Raw genomic sequence first — 19,479 nt, forward strand, 5'->3', positions numbered from 1 at the left:
CTGCTGGTCTAGTGGAGAGCAGAAGTTGCAGGTCTTGTTACATTGTGCGTCTGAGTGAGGAGTAAATTCTGGTTATTAAAAGTGTATTTTTTTTATCATTCTCTAGCCTAAGAAATTCTATGAAGTAGATTTTACGTTTGTAGTTTTTAAACCAGTGGTTCCTTTTGATGGAACTGGGAAACTAAGCGTAGTCTCTGTCAAGTGGTGCCTGGCCAAGCAGATCAGAGATAGGCTGCCATGTCATCTTCAAATTTGTGGAGGAAACATCCCATTTTTATGTGTACTGACAATATCTGGTTTTCTAAAAACTGAGACCTAGAAGATCAGGCTTGTATCAAACCCCTGCAGGCAGCCTTTTGCAATATTTAATAGTTTTTTTTCTGCAGTATTGAGGAGATGCCTGTGTATAATTGAATATTATCAAAGACAAAATGTTGGATTGTGTAGCTTTGTTTTGCTAATTTGCTGTATAAGATGTGCTGGTGAAAATAGGACTCGATAAAGAACAGGAATAACTGAGTTGATCAAGGTGGTACAATACTGAGACAAGATGAGTTCCCCAGCTATGAGATGTGTGTTCATCTAGACATTTCACACAAGGTGAAAGCCTGTGTGCCTGCAAATACAGAAGGTAAATGACAGGTACTGCTGACAAAGGTTAATGGAGGGAGGTAGTATGCAGCAGCATGTTTTTTGTGGTGTTTTTTTTTTTTTTTTCATCTGTAAGCTAAAACAGCCACATCACCTCCTGTGCAGTGATCAAGACATTCAGAATTCTTTCATGTGGCCATTGGTATAGACCTGCTTTTTCATCTTCCCCAGACTGATGGAGGTGGCACTTGATTTACTTGATTTAAGTGCTTATTATCTCTGACATGCAAGAAGCAATGATGTCTGTCCCCTTTGTTAGCAGAGTATTATCACTTATATCAGTTATTGAGGTTTATTGCTTGCCAGAGATGGCAAAAATCTGGAACAAAATAATCTGCTACATTTTACTCTTTTTTTTCCTTTTTTTTTCTTTTTTCAAATGCAAAACTCAAGCACTTGCAGCTTGTGAATGGCTCTAAAAATACTTGCTGCAAAAGGTCAGTCATAGGGTTCAAGCTGAACAGCAAAAGTCAATGGACCCTAGAAAATGCTGACATTGCTTAATCAACACCAGTGTCAAACCTGTTTGGAAAACTGGGTAATATTCCTGCTTTTGCTCTTCCTTTTGAATGAGTTGTCTGTGAAAATTAGTTTGATATATTTTAACACCCATTTGTTCTTGCTGTATCATTGTTTTTCATGGTTAAGAAAGGGTTTGAATTGTTTCTAGTGGCAAAAGCTGACAAAAGTAGATGTTGCATGGCCTATTCTGTGAAGTGGAATAGTTCTGGTGTAAAAAATGCATTTAAAATAGTGTTAGTAGTAAAAGCATGTCGTAATTCCTGTTCATGGTCTAAATCACTTTGCTTATAATCAAATTAATGCCCTGTTTTGATACACAGGTAGATGATACCTTCAAGCAGGCTTTCCAGAACTTTCATTGGATTTGTCTCTCCTCTGAACACTTGCTTTTTATCATCATGTGTTGTTGTAGTGTGATTGTTCAGAATCAACACTAAGGAAAAAGAGGGCAAGAGTCTTGCTTTTTCACATCTCTTGACCATTTTGAACCTGGGTTTTAATTTTAAAAAGGAAAACAGGGATGCTGGAAGTACAAAGAAAATAGGCTATTACCTGAAAGTAAGTATTTTCCTAGGCTGCCCAAAATGGAAGATGGGCAGATAAAGAAAACTGACACTGAGATGGTAGTGTCCCAAAAGCTTTCAGGACAGCAAGGGAATCAGAACTACCATATGAACTTCTTGTGCCATTCTGTAGCTGAAAGGTGTAGTATGAATTCTGTGTATTAAAAGGAGACATAAAGTTCATGTGTTTGTGAGACCGTTTTCTTTGATACAGGAAGCATCATTTGTTTTGTAACATGCTGAGAATAAAGTGTCTTTTATTTTCTTTTTTCTCTTAAGATTGCAAAAGTGGATTGCAAAGAAGTACTGGACATCATATGTAATCTGGAATCTGAGGGACAAGAAAACACTGCATTTATTCTTTGTACAACTTACCTCACTCATCAGCTTCAAACAGCAAATGTGTATTGCTCTTGGTAGGTAATAAATATTACTGCTACTCATAACTCTTCCAAACTGGCTTTAGTGCAAGAGAATTGAGCTAATATATTACAATAATATGTAGAGAAGGTGGATATATCTTCAACTTGATAAGTATAGCAGGCTGAAGTACTTTCTAGATAACTTGTGACAATATAAGGTGTTATGTTGCTACACTAATAAAGCAGTTAGTCAGACAAAAGTAATGTTTAAATAATTTTAAAATAAAACAGCACTACTAATTGTAGACATTAACAGTAATGCTTCAACAACATAGTAGCTCTGTAAGTAGTGCTGGATCAGTGCAATCTGGATTGATATTAGAACCCTAAGCTTTGTGGTTCCACAAAGTGTATTGTGATTCAGTTCTTCCCTCTTCTGAGTGCTTAGACCCATGAGAGTTTGATGCCTTTTTCCACTTCTTCTACAGAGATGTAAGGTAGTAGGAATGTGCAGAGGCAGCACCTTCTAACTCCCCCCTTCCTCTCCCCCAAAGAGAGTCTGTTAATATTTTTATAATTTCTGTAAGTCTAGTACTACAATTCTCAGATTATGGCCAAACTGTGACTTCTCTGCCATCTTAACTGGCTGGAGATACAGAGCTTACTGCATCTCTGCTTCAGCAGTGGCAACATGATAGAGCCAAAGCAGGGGAGTTGTTTTCTGCCCCTTATAAAATGGGGTGTAGTTTTGGCATTCAAGGCATCATAAAATGTGTACTCCTCTCCTGTTTAAACTGATTTGGGTGAAGTTTTAGATTGCCAGAAATCTTCAGTAAGTCTTGGATTCAGTCAGCTGTGTTTTTGTTCATTTACTCACTCCGCATTTTAGAGCCCTTAAGATTCCGTAGGACTTAAGCACTGACGTGTCAGCAGGATGATTGTTAGTTTAGCCTTGTTGAATTATCAGTACAGAAAGGCCAGAAGTATTTACATACTGCTTCTGTTTCAGGACAGAAATGTCTTTTTGAGCAAAAACTCACCTTGTAGAAAGAAGTGAGCTTGGAGAAGACTCAAGAGAAAAGTGTCCAATACATTTGGAAGTCTACAGGCTGACTGTTGTTCACTACTGAATTGTGCCATTAGAGATTAGATTAGAGAAATGTCCAAAGAGATATGAGGCTAAAGTCCATCCCATGATCTCTTTTTAAAGAAAAAAAACCCAACAAAATAAACCCCAAAACCCCAAACAAACAAAAAAACCCACCAACAACTAACATTCTTTCAGGGTGAGCTAACTTAACTTGCTGTTACCCAAGGTGACCTGTTAAGCAACTCTGTCTAAAAGCAGGATCCCTAGGGTGCAAATGAAGAGACTGGACTGCATGTGTAGCTGAGACTTTCAGACTATTGGGAATGAAGTACAGACTTCAGTGATGTAGCATCTATTGTTGCTGAATATTATCTCTTTTTTTTAATAACAACTGTGGGTAGATTTTTTACTTTTAGTAGGAAGCCTGAACTAACTAGAATGACAGGACTAGAGGAAATGGCCTGAAGTTGCACCAGGGGAGGTTTAGTCTGGATATTAGAATTTATTTTCCCAAAGAGTGGTTGGACACTGGAACAGGCTCCTCAGGGAGGCGGTGGAGTCACCATCCCTGAAAGTGTTTGAAAGAAATATAGATGTGGTGTTAGGGACATGATTTAAGCGCTGAACAGGTAGAATAGGTTATGGTAGGGGGATTTAGGTAATGGTTGGACTTGATGATCTTCAAGGTCTTTTCCAACCAGGATGATTCTGTGATTCTGGGAATTTGGATGAAACTATCAGGTCCTGTTACTCTTGTCTAATGCACATTTTCTCCTGGCTAATGAGTCAGGAGAGATCAATCAGATCTGTAAATTTCTCATTTCCATGCCAGTCTGCCCCATGGTGGGGCCTCACTAAGGCTCTGCAAGTATGGTGCTACTCTAACATAAGTAGGTACATCCGCATCAGCTTTAAAATTGGCTAGCCTAGCTGACAAGCAGTGAAGGCTTGAAGATACAAATGTTAGCACAATTTAGCAATGCAAGTATGTTTCTACTCAAAAAAGGTGTTAGCAGGTTTGTGCTGCTCATGCTGAAGTTATGTAATTATGTCTAAACTGTTGGTAATAGTTGCACAAATAAATGGTGCTGGTTCTAACTGTGCTGCTATGTCTGTGCTGCTGTTTGGACCAGCTCTTCCAAGTTCCAGCTGCCTTCCTCTGGGAAGTGGGGGACAGGAAAATGAAGTCTTCTGTCTAAAGCTGAAATTATATAGGTATATGAATTCAAAGTATAGTACTATACATAGCATCCTTTCACAACAGAATTGCAAACAACCAATGTAGTCTATACACTTTGAAGAGCAATGCTTCCAGGATGCTGCAGCCGAGATTGAAGAAGTTCACCTTCTGTTGGACTCCTGTCTTGTGATACTGGTGTAATATTTCTTGACATCAGATTACTGTGTCATGTTTAGGCTCTACCCCTAAGTCTGTCTAAAAAATACTGTTGCATAAAAATCAGGATGCCTTGCTGTTGTAAGCATGAGCTGCTGTTTGATGGAGTGGCCTGTTTTAGTGACCTCCACCTCCTTTCCTTGTGACACTTGCAGACCTAGTGGTTATTTAGCCACAAAGTAGATTAACTGAAGTGGCTGATATGACATAAAACATTCAATTTGGAGGGTTACTCTTGTCAGATGACTCAGTTTAACTGATCTGATGAGGGTCATGAGAATACGCATTACACATATAGTGGGTATTATGGCTTTACAAAAACGAGGAGGCCTGTACTCCGTACAGACCGTGGTGATCATTGAAATCATTGCAGATCTGATTTGAATCAGTACCCTGGAAAATAAGTAATGTAATGTTGCTTTCCTTGTGTTAATAAATTGAGCTCAGTCAAAAATGTGAGAAATGTCTAAGCTGGCTGAAAGAGCAGGAAATAATAACATGGACTTACTGCAATATGTGTATTTAGGCTAATCCTGCAGCTAAAGCTAATGTGCTGTAATCCACTGCTGGAGGTTGCTTGCTAGCCATCATCCAGGCTTAAGTGCAGCATAAATATACACTTAAAATACTTAAATTGAATAAATGAACTGAGTCATAATCTTTTCCTGGAATCACAGAATTGTCAAAGTTGGAAGGGACCTCTAGAGATCATCTAATCCAACCCCTCTGCTAAAGCAGGATCCCTGGGAGAACGTCCCACAGAGTTGCATCCAGGGGCTTCTGAACATCTCAGGAGAAGGAGACTCCACAACTCCCCTGGGCAGCTTGTCCCAGGGCTCTGTCACCCTCACTGTGAAGAAGTTTTTCCTCATATTTAAATGGCACTTCCCATGTTCCAGCTTGTGCCCATTGGGCCTCTCCTGGGCCCAGGGGAGGGCCCGTTGCCCTCCCCTGGACTCTCTCCAGCAGTTCCCTGTCTCTCTTGAACTTGGCAGCCCAGACTGGACTCAGTTCTCCAGATGTGGCCTCACCAGGACAGAGTAGAGGGGAAGAATGACCTCTCTCAGCATACTGGCCACACTCTTCCTTATTCATCCTCAGATTCCATTGGCCCTCTTGGCCACAAGGGCACTTTGCTGGCTCATGGATAACTTCCTATCTAACAGGCCTCATATTCTTCTCCTCAAAGCTGCTTTCCAGCAAGTCCACCCCTAATCTATATTGGTGACTGGGGTTCTTCCTCACAAGGTGCAGGAGCCTACACTTTCTTTTGGTGAACCTCATGAGGTTCTTCTCTTCCCATCTCTCCAGCCTGTCCAGGTCACACTGGATAGCAGCACAGCCCTCTGGAGTGTCACCACCCCTCCCAGTTTGGTGTCATCAGTGAACTTGCTGAGGATACACTCTGTCCCCTTGCCATTCATCAAGGAGCCTACCTTAGACCTAGTCTTCCTTTTTTCTATTGATACTCTGAAAAAAACTCTTCTTGTTATCTTTAACTGCAATGGCCAAGTTGAGTTCTGCTTGGGCCCTTCTAGTTTTCCCCCCGCAGAGCTTCACTGCATCTTTGTATTCCTCATAATTTTCCAACCCTCTTTTCCAAAGGCCGTAAACTTTCCTTTTGTTCCTGAGGTCCAGCCAAAGCTCTCTGTTCAGCCAGTCTGGTTTTCTTCTTCATCAGCTCATCTTTTAGGTCCTGGGGTTGCCTTCTGTGCCTCTCAGAATTCTTCTTTGAAGTATGACCAGCCTTCCTGGGCTCCTTTGCACTTCAGGACTGACTCACAAGGGACACTCTAAATCATGCTCCAAAACAGGCCAAAGTCTGCCCTTTGGAAGTCCAAGGTGGCAGTTCTGCTGACTCGCCCCTTTGCTGCTTCAAAAATTGAAAACTGTAATTTCATGATCACTTTGCCCAAGACAACCTCCAGCCTTTACATCCACAAGACCTTCTCTGTTAACAAGCAGGAGGTCCAGCAGGACACTTTCCCTGGTTGGCTCCCTCACCAGCTGTGTCAGGAAGTTTTCTTCCACACACTCCAGACTCCAGGAACCTCCGGGACTGTTCCCTCTCTGCTGTGCTGTATTTCCAGAAGACATGTGGGAAGTTTATGTCCCCCATGAGAACAAGGACTAGCAATCACAAGACCTCTGTCAGATGCTTATAGAGTATTTCATCAGCCTCTACATCCTGGTTGGGGATTCTATAGCAAACTCCCACCATGATGTCTGCCTTACTGATCTTCCTCTTGATTCTTACCCATAAACACTTAACACTGTCATTCATGTCATGAAGTTCTTCTAGACATTCAAATCCATCCCTAACACAGAGGCCCACCCCACCGCCCCTCCTTCCTTGCCTCTCCCTTCTGAAAACTTGGTGGCCATCAATCACAGCATTGCAGTTGTGTGAGTCTTCCCACCATGTTTCTGTGGTGGCAACTCTTACCATACGTTTCTTGCTGTACAGTGGCTTCCAGCTCCTCCTATTTGTTGCCCATGCTGTGTACATTGGTGTAGATGCACTTTCTGTGACCAGCTGCTGGTTTTAAGGGGCAGAAATTGCTTATTTCACTTCAAAGGTCTTCTGTGGTTCAAAAAGACAGGAAGGAAATTGGAAGGTTATTTTACTCTGTGATGCTTGATCTACTGATGATTTGAACTCTACTGACACTTTCCCTAGCAGTGTCGCTAACACCTTTTGGATTTTGATTGTTAATAATAAAATATAACCTTTTGTTGTGTGTATTTTATCAAAAGCCTGCATAACAGGTGTGTTAGGTAAGTCAATAAACCAGAACTGAGTGGTGACAAAACATGTACTGAATTAACATTTACATTTAAGAGGGGAGCAGAGTGTAAGAAGAACAGAGACCGTCTGGTACAGTGGTGATTGCAGGTCAGCTTCCCTTTATGCTGTTGTGGATGAATTTCCTGTGGCCAGCAGCAGTAGGGATGTGATTCTCCCCCCGTGCTCAGCACTGGTGAGGCGTCATCTCGAGTCCTGTGTCCAGTTCTGGGCCCCTCACTGCAAGAAGAACACTGACGTGCTGGAGCAGGTCCAGAGGAGACAATGAGGGTGGTGAAGGGACTAGAGGGAAAATGTTATAGGGCTTGGTTGACGGAGTTGGGGTTGTTTAGCCTGGAGAAGAGGAGACTCAGGGGGGACCTTCTCACTGCAACTCCCTGAAGGGAGGTTGTGGTCAGGTGGGATCTGGGCTCTTCTCTCAGGCAACCAGTGACAGGACAAGAGGGCCAGGCCTGAAGCTGCACCACGGAAGGTTTAGGTTGGATATCAGGAAGCACTTCCTCATGGAGAGGGTGATCAGATATCGGAATGGACTGCCCAGGGAAGTGGTGGAGTCACCATCCCTGGATGTGTCCAAGGAAAGACTGGATGTGGCACTTATTGCCATGGCCTGGCTGATGTGGTGGTGTCAGGTCATAGGTTGGACTTGATGATAGTAAAGGTCTTTTCCAGCCTTGGTGATGCTGTGATTCAACAGGCAGGCTCCTGCATATGTACTTGGAAATGTTTCAATCATATGTGGGATCCTTCAATAAAATTTTTTCTTGCACATCGCATCCTTCTTGATTTTCAGAACAGCAGTACGTGGATGAAATATTTTCTGCTGGCCCCTGGCTGGCCTTTACCAGGCACTCTGAGCAAGCAGTGTTGTCCCAATGCAATCTTGCTGCTGGCAGCCACCCCTTCCCGTTATTGTGCTCCAGATCCTGCTCTGTGCAGTGTCAGAGTGAACCAGCATAAGTGGTCCAGAAGGACTTGTTGACAACTGTGAACAGCAGGTGAAAGTGAGGATGCTTTTAAGATTCTGTTAGTGTGGAGAAGTGACATGTGGAAATAACCCCATAGCCCTGAGAAGCTTAAAAGTGGGTTCTTCATGGCAGCGCTGGGCACAAGGGAATTGCTCCTTCCATACACACACACCAAGGGACAAAATCAGTACATACTTATTCACTTAAAATATACATATGTATTACTTCACAAAGGAGTAGGCAGGATTTTATAAACTAGTTCTCAAAATGTATTATAATATTTAAATAATTTCCCTGAAATCATTAGCAGAAAGCTACACCCATTCCCACATGCACACTGCCTCTTGGTGGCCATGGACAGGGCTCTCTTGGAGGAAGGCTCCTAGTCATCTTCACTGTGTTGGGTTTTGTTGCTCCTTAATATTGCAAGTTGGCTGACCCAGCTGAATCCACTTCTTGGGCTTTCAGGTGAGACACATCCTAGTTCAACACAATTACCTTTAACAAACATTAATAGATTCTATTCTACAGCATCATATAGGCTTAGCAAATTTAACTCTTTAAGTCTCTTAATTCAGGAGTGTCTTGCATTTGGTGCTATATTCATACTTGAGCCTGTCCTAACAATTTGCTGCAAAAGCAGAAAGGAAATGTCCACTTTAGGGCAATAGATGTATCCCAGGTCAGACCCATCACAAGGCCTCATTGCATTTCACTTGGCTTAGGGTTCAAGAGTAGAATTGCAATCATTTAAAGAACCTTACAGCTCTTCAGTGTCAAGTTTGCCTAGGTGTGTTTTCTTGATTTCTGCTTCTAGAGACTATAACTGACCTTGGATGTAGAAACCTATAATTGGATGCACAAAGAGGTTAAGTTAGCCAAAGGGAAGTTTACTAAAGGAACAGGAAAACAAACTTTTCAAGTGATGTATAAGATACAAATCCTTTTACTCTGCTACTTTTCTCTTTCTGTGACACTCAATGTGATGGCAAAGCGACACAAAATGACAGATCATCAATTGCATAATTCAGTGGCTGTGTTGCCTTGTTAATAATGAAATGAACAGCTCTGTGCTCAGATGGTATGAGCAGTAAAGCACATAAGTGCTCAGAGACAGCAGGCAAAGCCGTCAACTTACATAGCCCTTAGTAACACTTTACAAAATGTCTTCTTTTAGAGGTGTCTTTCGAAGCACTGAGTGGCAGTTACATCATTTGAATGCAGGTGTCAACATCTAAGCTACTTGTGTAGTGGGAGAGAAGTGGCTACTTTACATTATGAATCATTTAATGTATTTTAAGTTTCTGTGTGAAAAGTCTCTGTAAGTGTGGGTGTCTTGTCTAGAAAGGAAGTCTAGGAAACTTTTAAATGCCTGTGTAAAGCAAATTTAATCCAACTGCCAGAGTCTTTCCCCAGTAAATAATAGGAGATATACTATGTTTTGGTCTGATGCTTGTTAAGGAGTAAAGCACAGCAGCAGTTCTCTTAATGTCTCTTGGAGATGGAGCCCTAATTGAACTGTGTTCTGTTTTTAAAAGCATTTAAATTTTGTGGCATCAACTCTGAACTGAAGTATGCAGACTATGGACAAATTGTCTGTATCTGTGATGTTCTTAACATTCTGCTTTCAATTCTTTGCAGGGAACTGACACTTTTCTGGAGCAAACTGCAGAGAAGAATAGATCCTTCTTTAGATTCCTTTTTGGAGAGATGTCGTCAGTTTGGCATCATTGCCAAGACACTTCAGCATTTATTTTTCTTGATAAGAGTCATACAATCTGAAGTAAGTAACCTGCAGTCCAGAGTCTTTGGACACAGCCGGAGCTGTTTACATTAATGTATTTTTTCTTAGTACTACTTAACTGATATGAGGTTTCCTTATTCATACTTTCTAATTAACTGCCTAATAATTTACTGATACAAGTATCTGAAAAATTCCTGCCTTAGTTTTGCATCAGCTTGCACGTTGCAATGTCCTTCAATCGTTGTGGAATGGTTTGTTTGTTACTCTGAAAACACACTCTGGTGGTATTTTTCAAAAAAAGCAGCTGTGTTTTGATCTAGAAATTATGCAGAACAACGATTTTCTGCAGCATCTCAAAGGGGTGGAGACTTGGCTGAAATGTCTCATATTACTGTATTCTGAGAAAATACCTTTTCCTCAAAGTGTATGATACAATCACATCTGGACTTCTGCTCTGATGCCTGCCTTTAGAAATGTTCCAGGGGTGCTTAACAGCAATTTTTATAAACTCATAAACTCTGTTTGAGGAGTAATGAAAAGACTAATTTATTAATCTACCCAAGAGGCAAATAGAACATGCTCTTCATAAGCAGAGCAGAAGGGATAGCTGTGATTCATTTGAGTTGTTGCTTAAAAGGATGTTTCTGTCTTCCTTGGGTGGCTGCTCTGACTCTTGAAATTGGTTAGACTGAAATTTCCTGTGTCTGGTCACTATATGAGAGTAGATTAATGGAATGAAAATCAGGCAAATAAACCAGCTGATAATAATGACTTTAAATTATTTAGTAACAGTAACACAGATCATGGACCTTAGCTTAAATGTGGGATTTTCCCTTAGGAATGTTACCTTTTCCAAAGGATTTCTGGTATTTCTTTGTGAAAAACAGCAGAGTTTTGTACATGTAGATGAGAATTTGCCACAAAGACTTCAGTTTTATGAATGTTTCTGTTAACAGTAACCTCCCCTGTTTGCTCCTATGTTTGCATTCTTATATCGACATGAGGTCATTCAGTTAAGGCATCAAATGGATTATGGATAAAACAGACTAGATTCATTTTTTCAATTAAATTTATCTCTAGCTTCAGGTTTGTTTGCCTGGGAGTTACCAAGTATGATTTGGTAAGAGAAGAAATATCAGATCCCTGGTTTAGAGTCAAAGCAAAGATCAGAAAGGTTGCATGATTGTCTCTCTGACAGGTTATAGAGGAGAGTCTGAAACTCTAATTTTGGCAAAGATGAATTCCAGTAGTGATTGCACAGAGAAATGCTTACTCCTAGTTTATCTAAATTTGGCCTATTTCTAGTTCTAAAACATGTATGAATGTGCACTTCATATATAAAGCATAATACCTTGTTAACTGTATACCAATTCTGTGTGTGTTTCCTGCTAAACCATGTTAAAATTTCTTATCCTGGGGAAAAAGCTTTTCTGTTGCTGTGTAGCAAATTATAAGTTACTGAATTAAAGAAGTACTGCATGACTTCCAGTAGGCAGTGCACAGGGAGTGTAAGAGCTTGCGAAGTCTTTTAACTTGTTCTTAATTACTTTGGATCTTTACCATGTGAGCTGGTGTATATGTGGTTGTGTTAGCCACGTATCATCTCTATTCATAAATATATTAACTGTCACTTACCTTTACTACTAATGACTAAACCATGACTTCATGCATTCAGATTCTTGATGCTGAAAAGTATGCTTTTGGAACAAGGTAACTTTCAAATTTGTCCATGTCAAATTTTGAATAGATTATTCTTTTAAATCAGCCTGTGAATAATATTTGTAGGAATCTTCCTGATTCTACTGAGCAGCCCTTCCACGTTCTAAAGACTCCTCAAAAATGTTTGGAAGCAAAATGCCAGTTATCCTCATTGGAAATAATCTCTGCTTATGCTGTTGAATATTATTTTGTTTCAGGGTGTGAATTTACATTACTTTCCTTATTACACAGGACCACATGTTCTGAATTGCTTTCCTGTGTGGATGCTGTGGAAGGAATGCAGTGGAATATTTACACCAGTCTCTTATAGACATCTGACTTAGTTAAGATTGAGTCACACAGTGGAGAGAGAGGAGTTAGAAAGATGTTTTTTGCCATGTCATGCCTAAACTAGTTTGTGTGACTCCTCCACACGGTGCACTAAATGTGAAGTGGCTCCCTCCCGTGGAAGAGGTTTCTCACATAAAATAAACTTCAGCTCTTTAGGGTCATCTCAGGGGCTCAGACACTGAACACTCAGGAGCCTGGATACGTTCTGAATGGACTGTAGTTTATTGGGTGCTCTCATTGCACATTATTTGTATAGAACAGTTTTAGAGAGAATTAAATAAAAGTAATTTTTGGGAGTTGTGGCTGGTTTTTGTTTTATTTTTTTCTGTTTTTTTTTTTTAAACAGGCAGAAGAAGCAGGACTTGCTGTGTCTGTTTTGTTATGTGTGAGAGCCCTTCAGATCAGATCCAATGGAAGTAACGAGATGAAGACATCAGTATGTAAAACAATTGCATGCCTTTTGCCAGAAGACCTTGAAGTTAGAAGAGCTTGTCAGCTCACAGAATTTTTGCTTGAGCCAACTTTGAGTGGATTTAATGTGTTGGAAGAGCTCTATATGCAACCAGATCAAAAATTTGATGAAGAAAACGCACTAGTTCCAAATTCACTCCGTTGTGAACTGCTCTTAGCTTTAAAAGCATATTGGCCATTTGATCCTGAATTTTGGGACTGGAAGACTCTAAAGAGACATTGCCTTAAACTGTTAGGGAAGGTAGCTTCTGATTCTGAGGATGATGCAAGTTGTATTATGTCAATCAATGAAACTGACATATTAGAAACTTTCTTTAGTGACTATGATGAGACAAAAGAACATAAATATTGTGATGGAAAGGACACAATGAACCACCCAAAAGAAAAAGCAAGAGTAAAAAAACCAATTGGTTCTTCAGAAAGATACCAGAGATGGCTTCAGTACAAATTTTTTTGTGTGCTCTGCAAAAAGGAGTGTATAGAGGCTAGAATACTGCATCATTCGAAGATGCACATGGAAGATGGTGTTTATACATGTCCAGTGTGTACAAAAAAATTCAAGAGAAAGGAATTTTTTGTACCACATGTAATGGAACATGTTAAAATGCCATCTAGTAGATCGCACAGGCCTAAAAAGAAAATAATACTGAAAAAAGAGAGATCGCCACAAAAGACAGCAGCTTCCAGCATCTCATCCCCAGCATTTCAGGAAAAGCCACACCAGCCACAGCTGCCTGAGGACTTAAAAAATGACTCACACGAATATGTCACATTTAGCCAACTGGAAAATTGCCAGCTACAAGACAGAGACATCTATCCATGTCCTGGAACAGATTGTTCTAGAGTGTTTAAACAGTTTAAATACCTAAGTGTACATCTGAAAGCTGAACATCAAAACAATGATGAGAATGCAAAACACTACCTGGATATGAAAAACAGGAGAGAAAAATGTGCTTTCTGTCGCCGGCACTTCATGACATCATTTCATTTGCGGGAGCATGAACGTGTGCACTGTGGACCCCAACCATATATGTGTGTGTCAATGGATTGTTATGCTAGATTTGGGTCAGTTAATGAGCTTCTCAATCACAAACAAACACATGATGATCTTCGTTATAAATGTGAGCTAAATGGCTGTAATATTGTTTTCAGTGACTTAGGGCAACTTTACCATCATGAGGCACAGCACTTCAGAGATGCATCATACACCTGCAACTTCTATGGCTGCAAAAAGTTTTATTATTCAAAAACTGAATTTCAGAATCACCTTGCAGCACATAATATTGAAGTGTCAAATGGGGAAGTGAAGAGAACAGTCAAACTCGAAGAGTCAGTTTCAAAAGACAAATCCCATTATCTTCCAGAGTCTCAGCTGCTTGGACAATCTGAAAATTTCAGTCTGCATGATAACTTGGATCCCTCAGGCTCTCAGGAAATTCCACAGATTAAGCAAGAAGCTCTCTCTGACAGTGAAGATATCGACAGTGAAAGCAATTGCAGTATTCATTGTGGGGACCACAGTGCAGATGCTGCAGTAAAACAAGGCCCAGTGTCTCCTCTACCGATTGAAACAATGGGTCACAATCAGTCAGTTCCAGGTTTTCTCATGTCCCAGGGAGTCTTGCATCCAGCGGATGTGAAACAACAGTGTTCCAATGTGGCAGTTTGTTTTGATGAAAAAAGCCTTTCCTGTGGTTTTGAAGGCTGCTGTTCCACACACAAAAATTCCAGAAGTACACAAAAACACCTTCGCAGGGCCCATCCGTATAACTTTAAAGGTAAAAAAAATACAGAGATTAAAACTAAAGATTTTATTGATATGCTGAGTGATGCTCAGGGCAGTAAATCCCTTACAGACATTAATACAGAGTTAGGTCATAATTCAGATACAAATGCTGACTCTCCAGAAAGCTCATATTGTACCATAGATGCTAAAGGACGCAATAGCCTGAAGGAAGAAACTTGTCCTTCTTCCCCAGAAACATCTTATTATGACAGTTCTAAAGAATCAAATATTGAAGATAACATGTTGGAACTAATGTTAGGCTTGAAACATCTAAGCTTAAAAAATTCTAGCATTCAGAATTCTTCAAGACACAAGCCTTTTTTGGGTTCTTTACAGTCCATTTCATCTAGGGATGCCAAGTGTCCTGAGTCAGTAGATGAAACTACCTCAAAATTTCAGCTTCAAGAGCAAGAAGATAATTTACCCAGCCAGTACCTTACTCAGCTGGCAGCTAAACCTTTTTTTTGTGAATGTCAAGGATGTACATGTGAGTTTGTGACCAGAGAAGCTCTCTTAATGCATTATGTTAAAAAGCATAACTATTCCAAGGAAGTGGTTCTTCAGTTAAATATGTTCCAGCACCGGTACTCACCATTTAAGTGTCATATTTGCCAAAGATCATTTACAAGAAAAACACACCTTAGAATTCACTATAAAAATAAACATCAAATTGGCTGTGAGAGGGTGGTTCACAGGGTATGTTCTAATGAAAAATTTGATCCTGAAGGTTTATGTCCAGATGACATGCACAAAAATAGCACTGTTCCAACACCTGTCTGTGCAACCAACGTTCAATTCATTGAACATTCAGAGCACTCTGAGCAGCTGTGTCATCCTAAAAAGGAAGACTGTAGTTCTGAGACAGATTTGGAGTCCAGTGAAGAGACAGACAATAATGTAAGAAGGAAAACGTCTAACATAGGTTCTGTGGACAGTCATAGGGAAGAACTGGAAGCAAGACAGGGAAGAGGAAGCAAAAGAACAGTTGCTAAAGGAAACTTGTGTTATATATTGCATAAGTACCACAAACCATTTCACTGTATACATAAAAGTTGCAACTCTGCATTTACCAACCAGAAAGGTTTGATTCGCCATTATAGAACTGTTCACCAGTATAATAAAGAACAGCTCTGCTTAGAAAAAGACAAAGCAAGAACAAAAAGGGAACTTGTCAAATGTAAAAAAATATTTGCATGCAGATACAAAGAGTGTGGTAAGCGTTTTTTGTGTTCTAAAGCTCTTGCTAAGCATTGCAGTGACTTTCACAATGAACATGTAGAGGATCAAAAGCTGCTTTCTGAGGCTGAATCTGCAAGATTTGCTTGTAACCAAGCCCACTGCCCTGCGGTATTTTGTACCTTTGATAAGTTTAAACAGCACCTGATAGAAGTACATGCCAATAAAGAAAAGTTAAACAAAGATTTTGAAATCCATTGTGACCTCAATGGCTGTGATCGAACTTTCACAAACTACAGTCACTACTCTCAACATGTGTATTTTCGGCACAGTGAATATTATGATAGTCTCTTTGGAGATCAGAAAGAGGATGAAGATAATCAAGATAAAGATAAAAATGAACAAAATTATTTAAAAGACAGTTTGGATGTAAGCAAGCAGAACAGGAACCAGTTAAAAGAAAAATCTAAAAGAATTAGCAAAAGTAGAAAAAAGCAATTGATTAGCTTCAAAACAAAAGAGGAAGCCCTACAGATGTGCAAGGAGAAGTCTAACGAGACCCAGTACCCCTGCATGGTTCAGGGCTGTTTGTCTGTTGTCAAACTGGAAAGCAGCATCATGAGGCACTACAAGCGCACGCACCAGATGGCAAATATGTACATAGAGCAACAGATTCAGAAACTTGTTGTTTGTGTTAAGTGTGGCACAATGATTGAAAAACAGTCCTGCTCTGAAACGGCTTTAGACTTTGATAAAAAAGATGTAGAAGTTAAAGAGGATAAATCAGCTGATTCGGAGCATGTGCAGGAAAGTGGAAAACCTCTTGTCCCAAATACTGACTGTGGTCCACAAGATATAGGCAATGAAGACCCAAAAATATGTCCATCGAGTGTTTTGAGTTTTGATGCGAGTGCCTTTATCTATTCAGGTACTTTAAAATATAACCACAGTTCAAAGAACACCTGTTTTCAAGAGCATAACATCATGGAGACAGTTATGGGTAAAACTGAAGATTTTTCTGAAAGCAGTGAAAGAGAGAATAGCTGTTGTTTCTCCAATTTGCAGGTAGAGTTGCCAAGAGAGAAAGACCCAGAAGGATGTCAACATAGTGCAGTTAATCAGAATGCACAAAGAAATGTACATTTTGCTACAAAAGACAAATTTCAGAAGCCTCCAGTGACCAAACCATTTGATTTAAAAACATATAAACCGATGGGATTTGAGTCTTCATTTTTAAAATTTATTCAGGAAAGTGAAGGAAAAGATGATGACGATGACGATGACTTTGATGAGGCAGTAGAATCGGAGTCTCCTGAGCAGTTGCCAGTAGACAAAACCTTGCTGAAAGAGGGAGATGATCAAGGGGATACACCAGTAAACAACTTTGTAAATGACAAAAATGTAATCATAACGCAAAATAATCATGGGGAGCTAACAGAAGTCCAGCCCTTGCTGTCAGAGTCATCATCTGCCCCTTCTTTAGAAAATCTGAGGGCAATCTTGGACAAGGCACTAACAGACTGTGGAGACCTTGCCTTAAAACAGCTTCATTACTTAAGACCGGTAGTTGTTCTTGAAAGATCCAAGTTTTCCACACCCCTCATCGACTTATTTCCCACAAAAAAAGCAGATGAGCTTTGTGTAGGAAGTACATAAGTAGTTTTGCTTAGGCCAGATTGCCTCCACTACCGCTACATGGGGAGAACTTCAAGTTAGAACAGTAATTGTTACAGTACACACTGTTTAGGTTAGTTTGGACTGTTTAATTCAATGAATGTATAATAACTGTCAAAAGTATTGGCCAAGTTAATTTAGCTCCCCATTTTTTTTCAATGGACTATGCTGATTTTGGTGCTATTTAACACATCAGAATACTGGGGGCTTCCTCTTGAAGAGTAAATGTGCATGATTGTATATGGAACAAAGTACTAGGGTACCAGGGTTTGGGGGCTGATGGAGTTATTACTTGACTTGAATGTGCACCCTAGGGTGCTTTGTGTAACATATTGTACACTACAGCATCTTATATTTTTTGAGTTATGAGTTTCAATAAATTACAGTTTTTCACCCATTTGTTTACTGTACAGTAAATCTTTAATGTGGTTTGCTTGTAATTGAATTTGGGACCATCAGAGTGCACTGGACAACGTTGCTTAAGTTTTATGCACCTGTAGATAATTTATTGGTCTGATGAAAGTGCAGGTACAGAAAAGTAAAGTATTCTCTCTGCTTCTTTCAGACTTGAAAGAATTATAATTAGTACAGGCAGAAAGCACTAGCTGCTTAAAGATGAGGAAGTTCTAGTTTCTTTCCCTTTAAAGGAAGAAGGTGCTTCTGAGATTATATCGTAGAACAGGAGTGTTTGAAGAGCATTGTTGCATTTCCAAGGGAGTTGTGTGGCATGAAAGTATCAGTGCACATTCTGGGTGCCCTCCTTAGCTTTTTGGATAATGAATAAAAACTAGCTGGAAGATCCACCAGAAGAGTAATCTAATGTTTTAAGATGTGTTTCCTGTTCTTCTGTGTTTTGTTTCTTGCTGTGCTTCTGGATACATCATAAGGCCCAGAATTTGTTTCCCCTGGGAGTGTTACTTCCCAGTCTCCACAAAGATGCTAATGAATAAGCAGCAATCACAGCTTCATATTGATTGAGGGCTTGAGCTTTTTTGTGGTGGTTTGGGTTTTATACTGTGATCTGAAAAGCAGCAGTAGAAAGGAAATGGAAAAAACTTTTGGAAATATTGTTTAAAACAGACCATGAATATCAGCTGCGTGCAGAAATGAAAAGGTTGTTTAAAAAACTATCTGGAGAACTGTGTTATGACCAAAACTAGGCAGAAATGGCATCTTCGTACTACACTTCCAAGTTATTTGGGCATCCTTAAAATAAAATTTAGATTAAAAGTCATACACCAAACAGGAGACATGTGGTTTATTGCATGTTTTCCCTGTCATTTTATTTCTCTAAACTACATGCTTCTTGTAATGAAAGAAATCTGGTGCATGGATCTTCTCACTAGCTTTTAAAAATGGAAGTAGGTTAGAGTCAAAAGGTTAAACACTGCAGCAGGGTCAGATACCTGAAGTAGCTGAAGTGTGTTCCAAAGTGATTCTTGTTTCATTAAAAAAAATTAAGTCTGCCTCTTAATGTCAACTTTGCAACATGTTCAAACATATTGAATCTTCAGGATCTCAAAACATGAAGAGAGATGAACTGCAAACTTCATGAACATGTGATGACTGCTTAGATAATGTGCCTAGAGAGATTCCCGCCCACTGCTGGGCTTTTTTAGTATCTCCCAAAGCAATCTGTCCCCTCCAGTGCCTAGAGAAAGAGAATTGGCTAGTATGAATAATAAATTGAGGTTTTGACTCTTCAGTTTTGGGTCAAGCAGCTGTATTTCCACTAGATAACCACAGATTCTAATATGACAGTATTAAAGAATGTAAGCATTTAAAATACTTTATTTGAATTAGAGAAACTAGATGAGAATGTAGGAATGAAAAGAGATGGAAAATATGTATCTGTACCACAGAGCAGATAAGTGGTGAGCCAAAGGCAGCGTGCAAGCTTTTGCTTTGTGTAGTCCTAAAAATGTAGCAAGTCTTTTAAATTAAAACCTGGTTTGATGCCTTTGATTGCTTTGTACAACTTAAAATGCTGTGAGTACAGTCAAGAAAATGGAAATTATTAAATGCAAGACTGACACATAATGTGGTGATAAAGTAGCTGAGTCATAAGAGAATGGTAAAGAACTTCCTACATGGGGAATAGCAAAGAGAAATTGATTCCACCAAAGCAAGTATCTGCAGACTTGAAAGGTAGGAGACAATTTTGTGTTGACTCTTTAGACTAGCAGAGTCCTTTTTGGAGGTAACAAAATTTTCTGTTCCT

General features: G+C 39.7%; 1 protein-coding gene across 1 annotated transcript in view; it reads left to right on the forward strand.

The window, feature by feature from the left end:
- The window catches only part of RLF (rearranged L-myc fusion), a 61,422-nt gene extending 44,182 nt beyond the window's left edge, over window positions 1-17,240 (forward strand). Inside the window, exons 9-11 of the mRNA XM_010002907.1 lie at window positions 2,016-2,152; window positions 10,000-10,141; window positions 12,498-17,240. Coding sequence (XP_010001209.1) covers window positions 2,016-2,152; window positions 10,000-10,141; window positions 12,498-17,240 — 5,022 coding nt within the window. The remainder of the gene's footprint in view (window positions 1-2,015; window positions 2,153-9,999; window positions 10,142-12,497) is intronic.
- The last annotated feature ends 2,239 nt before the right edge of the window (window positions 17,241-19,479 follow it).

This window comes from Chaetura pelagica, unplaced genomic scaffold, assembly GCF_000747805.2.
Source record: "Chaetura pelagica isolate M959 unplaced genomic scaffold, ChaPel_1.0 scaffold158, whole genome shotgun sequence".
NCBI lineage: Eukaryota > Metazoa > Chordata > Aves > Apodiformes > Apodidae > Chaetura > Chaetura pelagica.